Consider the following 14,131-nt stretch of genomic DNA (forward strand, 5'->3'; position numbering starts at 1 on the left):
TTCACTAAATGCTTCTGAGTCTCTCTGCACTAATTATCCTTCCTACATTCAGATAATCTACACCAATAAGGTTACTGTCAGAATCCCATAACATAATAACACATTACTCTGTACCGAGGAGAGTTTTAGGATCTTTACATGACATGACCTTATGTTTATGAACAAATCATTCAAATCGTATTTCCAGAATGAAAACGTGATAACATTTAATAGAGATGTAAGTGGGGAGCCCTGAAACTAGATCCCAGTTTGGGAACCACCTCTGTCCTGCAAATCCACCCCTTCTCTCCTTTCTCCACCCAACTCCTACTCCTCCTCCTTCCTCTCGGTATTATCCCGCCGCTTCAACCGGTGTGCTCAAAAGCGAGAGAGCAGGAGTGGGTGTTAAACAGCAGCAAGAGCAAGAGAGAAAAAACAGAGAAAAGTCTTTGCTGTAATATGTGCAGACAATAAAACTGCTGTGCAAGCGCAGCATCAGTGTTCGATCAGCGGTAAAAGGAGAGAAGAGCAGAAGAAAAACGGAGCGCCAGTTCGTCCCCCCGCTTCAGCACCGCAGGGAGGAGAGACGCAGAGGAGGAAAGATTCCCCTAAACGCAGTGAGAGCGTCGGATGAGGAGAAGAGGAGAGCGGAGGGCATTGGATAGGGAACACCAAGGAGTGAGTACACACTGACAGACAAGTTGTCCTCAAACTTATTCAAAACCTGGAGCAGTTGTGAACAAGTTGCTGAACTTAACCTCGAAGACTGGCTTCCTCAAAAAAACATATTTAAACATTTAAAGCACAGAATTAAATAAAATAGCATGCATTATTTGCCAGACTTGTCCCACTATGTCTCAGAAGTATGAGAGAGGAGAGATGATGGTGTGTGTGTGTGTGTGTGTTTTAATCTACTGGATACAGCTAAAATACTTTAACTTGCCAGACAACCCACAAAAATGTGCATCATGGCACTTTAATCTCTCAACTATTCTACTGTTTCTGTGTCTAAAATTGTTTCAAACATTGCTGAAGCTCATCTTTGTTACAAACTAAAACCACATATACATGATGTTCCACCACTTAAGGCTCATAAATCTTTGATGAAATAATATTGATTGATTGGTTATTGATAACATTAAATGGTGAATTATACTGATTACAGAGGAGGACAGGGAAAGGTATAAAAGTTAGACAGACCACAGAGATGTGTGTTTCTCTGTCCGAGTGAGCACAAAAGGATGAGTGAGGTGATCCTAACAAAAGCTTATTTCACTGTAAACTGAAGGTCACAGCAGGTGTCTGTACTGTATGTTTTGGTCAATAAATTTGAGTGAGTGAATTAAATATATGCTATAGTTGTACAATATAATTTCATGCTTATTTAAACTTAAAAGTTTTGAGGTTTAGGAATCTGATTTCTCCTCTCTCCTCTACTCTGGGTGACTCTGGACAGATCTGCCTCCTGACTCTCCCATTTCTTCTCCTCCTCTTTGCTGGTCTTTTCTCCCTCTTCTCATCCCCCTCTCCAATCAACTCAACCACACACAGACATATTCATACATAGGCTGCACAATACTGTGTTATATCATAATTTTATTCTTATTTCTACAATATTATATTCTTACAATGTTTTCATTTATCTTTAAAATCACATTGTGGTGATATAATATATGTCATTCTCTCATTACATCTGCTGATAAATTATAGTATATTCTTATCTATTTTTATCTGAAAAATACATGAAAATATAATGTTATACAAAATGGTCAATTTATTTATTTAAATGTATTTTATTTAAAACAAAGTAGGTCTAGTAGTACATTGATGTATACTACTCTCCCTCCCTCTCTTTTTCTCTCTTCTCTTTTATTCCCAATGAGGAAATAAAAGCACATTCTCAAACAAGTGTTGAAGCATAAATAGAAAAAAGGCAGAGCATTGAATGTTAGAGAATGCATGTCTTTGCCAGCGTCAGGATTTAAAGGCCTTGTTGGTGATTTATTTATAAGGACTTCTAAAATTAACAGCAAAATGTGTTTGACCGGAGCAAGAGAGCAGAGTCCTGGTGGGGAAAGAAGTGTGAGAAAAAAAATCATTCCCTCTTTTTTTCATTTCCTTTGACAGTGGCAGCTCCAGACTTATTGGACCCTAAATCTGCCACTCACAACACCAAGCCCCGCCTCTCCTTCTCCACAAAGCCAATCACACTGACTCCCCGGGAGGAGAGCGAGGTGAGAAAGAAGCCCAGATTTTCAAAGTTATTCTTTTCTCTTTTTTCCCCCTCCTCACATGGCCTTTTAGCATTATAATAGATTATTTCAGGACACCTCCTGTATTTATGTGGGTTGACTGATCAGTTGAAATGTTGCAGGTGGTGGCCACAGTGATGAAATGGAAGACGGTGACAGCCATCTTTCTTTTGGTGGTTCTGTACCTGGTGATGGGAGCAGCCGTCTTCAGATCCCTGGAACAGCCTCACGAGAGGTATGCAGGTTAATCATGTGTTTATCTTTCTGTCTGCTGCACTGACAACGCCAGGGTTTGAAGCCAGTTGGACATGGTAATCAAAGCGTATAATTGTGTCACGTGATGCTATTGGACCCCAAACACTTTCCCCATAGACTTACATTTTTTTGAGCATCACAACCCTGATGAAATGACTTATTTCACTATCAGAATTTGATCAGTTTGGTTCAATCACATTTCTTGAAAGTTAGCTGGAGGGCTAAACTGGATGTTAGCGGTCTCGGCTGGCAGAGGTCTTGACTGGGCATGCTCCATGGACGCATGGCTTGTAGAGCATGCCCAGTGCGTTTTCATCTGGGTATTTATTTATAATAATGTTTTTTTTTGCTTTATGCACGACTGAGCAACTTTGATAGTTTGTATCCAGTTTTCTTTACATTCATACACCTGTTACTGACTGTCTGTCTTCACAACATAGTAATAGAATTAGTATGTCAGTTTTAAAGCATGTAGATGTGACTAAATTTCCTTCAATTAATTAAAAATAAAAATAAAAATGAGATAATTATATTTGTTACCAGGGAGGAAAACCTCTATTTCAAACTCTATTAGACAACTACAGCACTGGATAACTGAGCATGTTATTCTTAAATCTTTATACAAATTGCTCTGTGGTGCACTCTTCTCGACTTTTGTATCATAAATAATTCTGAGCCTCTCTTACTTTCTCTCTCTCCTAGTGCCCAGCGTTTGGCCATCCTGTCCCAGAAGCTGGAGTTCCTGGCCAGACACTCCTGTGTCAACCAAAGCCAATTGGAGGAGCTGGTTAAGGTGAGAAAGATGTCAACTCAACCAGAGGATGATTAAAAAAAAAAAAAAGTATGACGTGTGAGCCTCTCTTACACCTTATACTGTAAAAAAAATGTACGTAATCACCATGACATCACCCACCGGTTGTTGGACTCCGGTTATGAAGCCTTGATTTAGCATTTTGACCATCGCCATCTTGGGTTTTTGGAGCCATAAATGACTGTATTTGGACTAGAGGGTTGAGCTGATCTTAACACTAATTGCTAGCTGCTATCTTAGCACAATTAGCACAGTGTGTTTGCAGTCCATAGTTAATTGTAGTGATGCCATTGCTAATGCTAATATTTGCTAGTGGAAAACTGGCTTAAAATAAGAAATGTACTTACTAGAAAAACTGAACATCCTACTCCTTAGAGGGTCTTTGTGTACAACCAAATATTGAACAAGATTTTGTAGGTCACCAAAATGTTACAATTAACTTTTATGGATTAGCGACAGCTACGGCTACAACTAAGCCTTTACATCTAAGTGAATATGGGGTTGCATCGTGGTTACGTTATCTAACCAATGTTGTTGCCATGTGATGGCACCCAGCTGAATGGGGAAATTAGGTGTAGAGACCAAAAACTTTTTCTTTTCTTTTTTTTTTTAATGTGGGGGTCTCTGGGGATTGAGCCGCTTTTGAAGCCAGTCTCAAGTGGCCATTCGAGGAACTGCAGTTTTTTAGCACCTTAAGTCCGTGTAAAGTCAATTAATTGATTTACTATCATATTATACATGTTGGAAAAGGGTTACAAGAAAACATGTGAAAAGGCTGATAACTATGCAGTGCTGAATTGTGGAGATAGTGTTTAACTGTTTCTCACTCGCTCATTTTTCCTGATTTTCTAAGCCTGCAAAAAAGGGCTACTCCGTGACGTAGTGGCGTACCCTTGGTCCCTCCCCTACTATATAAGACAGAGAGTCCGCTCTCCTCAGTGGTTAACCTGCCTGGTGGCGAGTTATTGTTACTACATCTAACACTACTACCAATACAGTCTACAGTTAACCAGTTAGCTGAGTTAGCCGCCGAGTTAGCCGCCGAGCTAGCAGGTGAGCTAACGGCAGAAAGAGCTGTCGCGTCCATGTTTCTGGTAGAGGTGGTGACTTTGATTGACAGGTGACACTTGGTAGGGGGCGGGGTTTCAGTGAACTCGGCGGGCACTCCCACAGCGTTTGGGAGCAGAGAAAGAGGCTGCTTTTTGCACAATTTTGAAGCCTAATTTCATATATTTGGCGATTTTTTTAATCATTCAAATTTGGAAGGGTTGTTAACAACACACTTTTCTGTGGTATGTCAAACTCAGAACACATATTTATTCTTACTTTACAAGGACTCAGCCGCTGAGATTGACGACAGCTGTAGTGGTTCAGCACCACGGACAGCGCCTGCAGCTTCAATTCTCTGCACTGGGGATTAAATGTCGAACCACAGAAATATTGTTTCTGTTGTGAAGCTTTTGTTGTTAGTCCAGTTCGTTCCAGTTCTTCAAAAACCAGAAGGCTCTGATATTTACCTGCACTAAATTTCTTAATGCATTCTCTTTGATTACACCACATTTCACATTTCTTATTTTCACCTCATTCTAAAACTTTAGATGACTCTTTAATTTGAACAATCTGTAACTCACTAGAGAGGAAAGCATACAGACAAACATACACATTCCTTCCCATTAGTTACAGAAAGAAAGGTAGAAAAGAAAGATGGCAAAAAATGTGGGTAGGCCATATTTTGTTTTTCTAATTATTTTAATTTGAAAGGATCCTTTAAACAAGTAAGCTCAACACACAGTTGAGCTTACACAAACCTCTCTTTCTCTCTCTGTCTCTCTCCAGCAAGTTGTGTCTGCTATCCGTTCAGGAGTAAACCCTGCAGGAACCCTGACCAACCACAGCAGCCTGTGGGACCTGAGCTCTGCTTTCTTCTTTGCTGGGACTGTCATCACAACCATTGGTAGGACACACACACACACACACACACACACACACACACACACACACACACACACACACACACACACACACACAGGCCAGACAGCTTTGTAATTATTCAGACCATCAGCAGTTCAAATGAATTACCTGAACACAGTATACACTGATATTGATGTGTGTTGGTCTGGTGTGTCGCCTTTCCTAAATGTTAGGTTATGAGTTTCAATCATTGCAGATGGCAGATGTATGTGTGTGTGTGTGTGTGCGTGTGTGTGTGTGTGTGTGTGTGTGTGTGTGTGTTTATGTGTGCGTGCGTGCGTGCGTGCGTGTGTGTGCTGGTGGGTAATGCTTTATATGCATTTGTGCGCGCACTCTCTCTGAATAACGCTGTTATAGTCGGTTATGTAATGACTGTAGGAAGTGGACTGACTTTCTTTTGTCATTGATTCTATATCTGCTTCCATAATCAAACTAGCACACAGTGCCGCAGTGTGTCATGTCTCTCTGCATGACTTAATTCTTTCACTCTCTCAGACTCTTCTTCTATTATTGCTTCTTTATTCTTTTGCTCCATTAATTTTGTGAAATTCAAATAAGAAACTTCCCAGATAATGTGTCGAATGTGTGATGTAGTATGTACTGTGAAACAAACAATGTTAGACCAAACATTAGGTGATGGAGAGAAAACATTAGACTAGTCTCCATGATTCTGATCTCAGGTGATATATTTACTCATCTCTCTGTCTGTCGTCTCTGCAGGTTTTGGGAACATTTCTCCCCACACAGAGGGCGGAAGAATATTCTGCATCGTCTATGCGTTGCTGGGGATACCTCTGTTCGGCTTTCTTTTGGCGGGTGTGGGGGATCAGCTCGGCACCATATTCGGCAAGGGCATCGCCAGAGTGGAGAAGATGTTTGTGGTGAGTCTAGAGTAACAAACATCACAAAACATTCTCACAAACTATTTCTCACACAAACACAGGAGGGTTCACACAAGTTTTAGGTTTGCTGGCAGAAAGTCCATATAGGCAGTCTTAAATAATTTACATCAAAGCACTCTTGACAATATTATCGATGACTGCAGCTCTTTTAGCTCATATTTACAGCCCTACACCTGACTTAACTCTAGATGCTTTTGCACAACATATTTTCTATGTAGGTTAAGTTGTGGGTGCAAGTTTTCAGGAGCAAGATCACTGAACAGGGAAGAACTAGATACTGAGATAGTTAACAGTAGAAGCTTTTTGTGCAAATACACTCTGTGTGCTATAAATGGTGTTTGTGTTCATGAGCCTGCAGACTTTATATGCAGTGTGAAGAAAACCTTCATTTACATTTGGATGAATAATTCTGCAGTTGTAAAACAGTTTGAATAGATTTCAGTGAAGCAGGTATTGATTGAACCTTCAAACTGCTAATGATTGATAGTTTTGTTTAAAAGCTAAATTAAAGACTAAAATTCAGATACTCTTTAAGACTCCAGAGCTCAAACTGAATAAGTAAACTCTCATATTCTTGTTCACACAAATGACATTTCAAAAAGCAGTTCCTCTTGTAATTATTGTTAATTTATTTGTCACATGCTGCTGTGGACATGCTGTCCATCTGAAATCAGCATTAACATGTTATATACATCCCAAAATAAGACAAACAAAGTTCACACAATTTGTGTTTAAGTTTTAAAAGTTGAAATTACAGTTGTGAATAATTTTCTTTGCAGTCTTGAATGAAATGAGTTGAGAATGTGTAATTCATAATGATTCGCTCCCTCTGCAGCTCTGAGGGCACCCGAGGGACTCTGTAATACATTATGATTAAGGCTGAGGACGGAGGACAAAGGTTCATTGTGTAAGCGTGTGTGTGTTTGTGGAAGCCTTATTGCTCTGTGCCCAGATTGTGTGAGACTCCTGCATTATCATCAGTGGATACTGTGAATGTCTTTTGTTTTCTACAGCACCCAAAGGACCAATTTATAGGTTAATACAATTACTTCTCACACGGAACTCTTTGTGCGTATGCTAGTCTGTAATTGCTCTCCCCTAAAGCTGTTATCTGTAATTTGTTAAGTAATATATAATTATTCATCATACGGTAGAATGTCGCTAAGTACAAAAACTGAAATGAAGAACTTTTACTGTTGATTGGAAATGCTTTTCATATGATAATATTGGATGATGCTGATGGGCTTGTGGGCTTGACAAGTAGTATCTTAAGGCAAACTACCATAATAGATGGATTGAAGTGTAGATCGGGCTGTTGGTGCCACTACTTTGGTCCAGACTGAAATATATCAACAACTATTGGATGAGTTGCCATGAAATCATATACAGACATTTATGTTCCCTAATGGACACACTAGAATGATTTTGGTGATCTTCTAACTTTTCCTCTAGTGCCAACATTAGGTTGACATTTGTTTGTTTTGAGTGAAATATTTTGGTGCATACGTTCATATTGCCCTCAGGATGAATTACACTTAGATGATCCCTACACTTTTCATCTAGCATCGTCATCAGGTTAAAAATCACCTTTTCCAATTCTTTGGTTCATGACCAAACACCTTCAAAATTAATAACATTACCATCTGCCTCAGCTGTGCTTTATGTTTAGTGCTAATTAGCAAATGTTAGCATTTAGCTCAAACCTCCACTGTCTTACAGAGCTGTCAACAACTCTAAATCATCAAAATCAGCAACATGAGCTTATTTTTCCTCAGTTTGCTGGATGGCCTTTACTGTCTTATAATGGATATGGGATAGGTTTTAATTTTTATATGAACTGTGAAAGAGGTTAGTCATATCAAGTGGACATCTGCCACATTTACAATCTTTTTAGCATCAAAATCCCTCTTTGTGTTTCCTTGGACAGTTTCTCCCTGTTGAGCTACTTATTTTATTAAAAAATATCTATACTGGATCTGGATTGCTGTGTTTCAAGCACCTTTTTTCTACTTTTTTCCACTACAATAGTTCCAGTGATGAAGTCAATAAATAATTCATGATTTACAGACCAGCTTGACGCAGCAATTATACCACACAGGTCCAAGAAACTGTGAACACTGAGGGGATGACAAAGCTTCATGTACTTTGTACTTCTGTGACCACTTCTGTGATACCAAACAAGTCAGATGGTCATCATCACATTGCTCATTTTCTCATCCTCTGTGTCTCCCTTGCAGCACTGGGACATCAGTCAGACAAAAATTCGGGTCATATCCACCCTGCTGTTTGTGTTGTTTGGCTGCTTGCTGTTTGTGGCGCTCCCAGCAGCCATCTTTAAACACATTGAGGGTTGGTCTGCGCTGGAGTCTCTTTACTTTGTGGTCATTACCCTGACCACCATAGGATTTGGGGACTTTGTAGCAGGTACACACACAGCTAGTGATTGAACGTCAACACTGAAAAAATAACTCATCAGGTGTTTGAAAGGCTCACTATCTCTCTCTGTCTCTGTGTCTAGGTGGTTCGGAAATCGAGTACTTGGACTACTATAAACCAGTTGTATGGTTCTGGATTCTGGTGGGTTTGGCGTACTTTGCTGCCATTCTCAGCATGATAGGAGACTGGCTGAGAGTTATCTCCAAGAGGACCAAAGAAGAGGTGTGTTGGCTTTCATTTTCTACTTCATCCAGGGGCATTTTCTTTTTTCTATCTTTTCTTCTTTTTCTCCGTGCAAACCTGTTCATCATTTCCACGTTCTGTATCTTGTTCTCTCTTTCTTTCAGTACAGAGACACACAAGTTATGTATGCCACTTAGTTACAGAGTCCTTTAACTGTCCCTGCCTCAACTTTTGCCCTCTGCTTAATGTCATTGCCATGATACGACTGTTTTCTAATCCAATTGACTGTCTGCAATCCAAACAAATAAACACAGTCTTAGTCCATTATCGTGATCATCTCCAGAGAAAGAGTATGTTTGGATGATGTGTGATGTAAGAAAATGTATCTAGAATAGTCTGAGCTCTAAATATAACATAGGTTATGTAAGTGAATATTAGTACTACAGTATTTTACAGGTACCTTCATTTTATACTGATTTGCTGGAAATTTGTAGGTAATTAACAGTATATTTTAGGACGTTTTACAGATAGGATGGTGCAATTTGTTATAAGTCTTAAGTTGGTTTAGTTGATAAGTACCCACTCATTATATTCAAATAAAATACTTCAAAAAATAGACTCTTGACAATTCTTTACCAGACAGAATATACTTTGTTGTCAAAATATATTTAAGCTTATTAGATTTTTTCTAATAAACTGATTTTTTTCCTGAAAGTAGCTTCTGTGTATCTGATTTGTGTAGTTTGGTAGTATACAGGAAGTGTGCTCACGAATGAGTGTTAGGAAACAGCCTAATATCCTGATAAAGAATTGTTAAAAATCGAATCTATTAACATTTTTTTTTTGCAAATTAAGAACTACATGTGAACCCAAATATACTGAATGGGCATTTACTAACTAAACCATAACATAATACTGTTTTCTGTTTTTTCTTATAGTTTGTACCTAATTGCACCACCCTCTCTGTAAAGTGTCCTAAAAATTACCACTACAAATATGTATTAGTATAAAATTAAGGGCCCTGTAAAGTGAACATCAAAGAGTTTTCACAGGAGTGCCTCATTAAAATTATGTTGTGATTAGAGTCAACTGATATTTGATTCTCTAGAGTTTGAATGGTAGGTTTGTGTGAATGAAGATTTGGTCGCACATTTTATTATCACGTTTTCATTTCTGAACCATCTTTTATCTAAAAAAAAAAGACTTTGAATCTTTGGCAAGAACATGTTGACATGACATGGTGTGTCCATTAGTTAAACATAATTAGTTGAATGATACTGTTTGCAACTGCAGCTGCTGAGTGGTGTGTGTCTGCGTGTGTGTGTGTGTGTGTGTGTGTGTGTGTGTGTGTGTGTGTGTGTGTGTGATCACTAATGCTCCCCATGGCTTCTCATGCTGAAGTCCTGCTGTGATCCCACATATCTTACTGACCTGTGAAGTGTGTGTGCTCTTACCATCAGGCTCTGTGATATAGTCAGAAGTAGAGTCATTGTTCGAGGTGCGTTTAGGTCAGTGGTGTGCACAGGTTGTTGATTTTGCTCTAAAGTGATACATGAATGGCTCTAAAGCTGCTCCAATCTCCTTCTGATGACATGTTAGGGCATGTAAGTGTCTGTTAAACAAAGATTTCAGATCAAGTGCGTGGTGCTCCATCAACTAATCTCCACTTTTGCTTGTTTATCAGTATCTGATGATTTCATGCAGATTTCACACCTCGAGTCAATTTCTTTACTAAACTTCAGAAAACACTTAATTGATGTGGATTTTGGAGAGGAAATGGACTTAAAGGACGGGTTCACAATTTTCAAGTCTGATGCCCAAATGAACATGACTGATTGTTTTAAGACAGATTATTTAAAAATAGTGAAGTTATCCTTTAATTACACTATGGAATTCATGAATGAAAGCTGAAAGATCTGGCTGCATTCATACATTGTTGTTAGTGAAGAGCCTCTCATGCCATCACATACTGATGCTGTGTTTGTAACATTAGTAGAAACAGAACGAATGAGGAAATACAGTTTGCTCCCATTGAGGTGGTTTAACTTTAATGGATACATGTGTTTAAAATTTTCTGTCATGGAGAATATGCAAAAAATTTAGTGATGAAAAAGCTTCTGGGCTTACTGTCCAATAAACTTGTCCATACAGGCAAGTACTAAAGCAGTGTTTGTTTCATTTTCTTTAAAACATTTCACTGCCTCAAGTCACACTGTTTTTAAATCTATGTGCATATGAACAGAGTGAAACCTTATTCATATCAGATTTTGAGCTTTCCTGCAGACATACATTTATTTGTTTAATTCATTTAAATTCACTAAACTGATTTTTCACAATAAATGTCATCTCAACGCTAGGTTCAGCAAATAATTAGGTCAGTATTCAGAGAAAAATAACTTAATTTCAACTATTAAAAAATGAATAATACCAATCCAAGACTTTCTTTACTTTCTCTAACATCACACTATACATATTATTACCTTTTTTTTTTCTTTTAATTTTTAGACATCTGTTACGTCACATTTTCCACAGTTGATGAAAACGCTTGTGCAGGCCTGTTTAGTTACAAGTACATTATTTTTTATGTAATTGAGTTGACTTCCTGGTCAGTGACAGTGTCCCTCTCCATCACTTTTATTCTCATGTGTTTTCTAATGAAAATGTTTATTCATGAAGGTTCATTAAAGGGCCATGCTGTAGTTTTAGCCAGTTCATTTAAAAGTTATGTGGTAGTAAATTAATCCCAGAGGACAAAGAATGAGCAAGAGCAAATGTCTTAGTCAGCATAATGTGATTTTGTTCATTTCTTGCATCTTGTAGTTTGCTGTTTGTTAGCTGATCAGTCAAGTCTTGGACGTTATTGATCTCTGCAGTCATCCTCCACTCTGCCTTCTCACTTCACTTCTCTCTCTTTCTGTCCTTGCAGGTTGGAGAGATCCGTGCTCACGCTGCAGAGTGGACAGCTAACGTCTCAGCAGAGTTCAAAGAAACACGCAGACGTGTTAGTGTTGAGATCTACGACAAGTTCCAACGTGCTGCATCGATTAAACGCAAACTGTCCTCGGAGCTGGGATTCAGCCCGGCCTCTGAGCTCACACTGCCCCGGAGAAGTGTGTCGGTCAATTACAATGATGAGCGAGAGAGGTACGAGAAGGAGGCTGGGCTGCAGGGCCTGACGACACCACTCGCAAGAAACGGTGGTTTGTACGTGAATGGGTTGGACCCAGAGAGAGGAGATATCTCAATTATAGAGCACCTCAAGTAGAAAGATGGCCAACACCTTTCAACATCTTTCCGATATCACCAACACACTTCAAGTCATTATGTGTGGCATCAGTGTTGAGAGCAGAGTTGTTATTTGCTTGATGTTTTTATTCACAGATTAAGTAATCATGAAAACGTGGTACTTAGTGACTCCACAAAGGACATCTCCACTGCTAAAGTCCTGTTCAAGAACACTTCAATGGATTTTTGACAATGAAGGACATTTGAAGAATGAGAAGAATCGCCTGGATGAGCACTGTCAAGAAAACCTCACTCAGCTTTTGGGAATGGAAAGATCTTGGAATACCGATGTTGACTTGGGTTCAGCATGTATCACTAAAAGAGAAAAGAAAGTTACATTTCCAACGTGCATTTGGTGACCCAATATTGAAAAATCTGAAGGACATCCACAGGTGCCTGTCTATGTCTGCAGCACTCCAAACTCTAAAGAAATTCTACTTTTGAACAATGTCCAAATAAATTGTTAATACAAAAGTTATACAACCCAAACTGTTTCTGTTTGGATGTAGAACAACACTGATAGTCTCAGTACAGACATGTGAAAGTAACAGAACATGATGATTGTAATACAGAGATGTGGATTTCTACTAAATGACTCTAGACTTTCAAGACATTTAGGCTGTGAAGATGGCAGGAGGTGCTATATGTGAGCTGTGAGTGACAGACAGTTAGATTGAGATCAAGGTTTTTCTTTCTGATGGACAATCGCTCTTAAAAAAAATTACATGTTTGCAGTTCTGAAAAATGTTCAGTCCTGCACCAAAAAGCAAAACTTTAACTTTAACTCTTAAACACTTCATAATTATAATTCAAACCGCTGCAATCTGCTGAAACATATTGACAGTTTTTTGCTTATTTTTATTTGACCTGTTTTACAGAGTAGCGCAAAGAAATAAGTTTCATCATTTTAGTCAGCAGATATGATGCTGTGAAACTGTTGCGTTGCATGTTACGGTGGCGTATTATTACCACAAGTCACTATGATACTGCAAAGAAGTGCTGTTATATGATTGCATTTCTTTACTTTTGGTGTGTTTTTCCTCCAAGCTTTGACAGACATGTAGGTAAATGTTCTAATTTACAGAAACACTAGCTAAAAAGATTATTATTTTATATATATATATATATGCCATCATGATTCATTTTAAATAGTAGTTTCATATTTACAGCTGCACTCAGACAGGGCACCAGCCAGATGTTGGCAAAATATGCAAGTGGCTAGTAGATTAGTTTCACTCACCAGTTAAAAAACACTGATAATATACTGATGGGCTTGTTAAATTTGAACGTTTATGAGCCATCTGACTGGTGGTCAAAAAAGTTAATTTTGCACCCTGCACTCAGACCTGGCTTATTTTATTCCAACATGCTTTTGATGTACTTCTTGATTTGTTTTCCCAGTAAGATATGTTAAACTGGTTTGCATCTGATCCAGTAACAGTAACTGCAAGACTCTGATCAGTGTGGTCAACAATGACCACCATGACAATAGTACAGTCCTATTGTAAAGAGCTTAGTAAGTCTTGACTCTGACTGTAGATCTCTTTGTAACGTTTTTATCATGATACAATCATGTCATATTTACCACTGACTGTTCTCAGCTGTAGAGAAGAGGCAGAAGGTGCCCACGGTTCAAAGTGTCTCTCTGATTTTGGATGTAAATATGTCTTTATGAGGAGACTTACCAAACCATTGCTGTGCCTTAAAGTTCTCATTTTGCCAAACTAAAGCCGAGCACAACTAATTGCAAGGTCGACAACTGACGTGACTAACGTCATAACTCACCAAACTCTGTGATGTTGGCGTATAACAAATTCAACAAAACTAATTCAGTTGTTCACACTTGGGATATTGTGCCAGCCAATATTTTGTGTGCCTGTTATATTATTTGAATGACTCAGTGGATCAAGCGAGACTGTTGCAGTTTTTGTTGCTGGCAGCAGAAAATGTTCATGTTTTTTTTTGCCTCTTTGAGCCAATCAGTCACAACCATTAAAATGTTAATTTACGTGAGACAAAGGTCTCAACTTCTGGAGTTAGGACATTTTTGTTATTCA

The 14,131-nt window shown here is 38.6% G+C and overlaps 1 protein-coding gene across 1 annotated transcript; it reads left to right on the top strand.

Annotated features, from left to right (window-relative positions):
* Positions 1 to 2,111: 2,111 nt before the first annotated feature.
* Positions 2,112 to 12,054, top strand: kcnk2a (potassium channel, subfamily K, member 2a). Its single transcript, XM_053317003.1, is given in 8 exon segments — positions 2,112 to 2,213; positions 2,354 to 2,466; positions 3,189 to 3,279; positions 5,134 to 5,251; positions 5,989 to 6,149; positions 8,408 to 8,594; positions 8,647 to 8,828; positions 11,716 to 12,054. Coding segments are annotated over 7 exon segments (1,176 nt in total). The 5' UTR covers positions 2,112 to 2,213; positions 2,354 to 2,368.
* Positions 12,055 to 14,131: the final 2,077 nt, after the last annotated feature.

The sequence above is a fragment of the Scomber japonicus genome, chromosome 1 (assembly GCF_027409825.1).
Source record: "Scomber japonicus isolate fScoJap1 chromosome 1, fScoJap1.pri, whole genome shotgun sequence".
In the NCBI taxonomy this organism is placed as follows: Eukaryota; Metazoa; Chordata; class Actinopteri; order Scombriformes; family Scombridae; genus Scomber; species Scomber japonicus.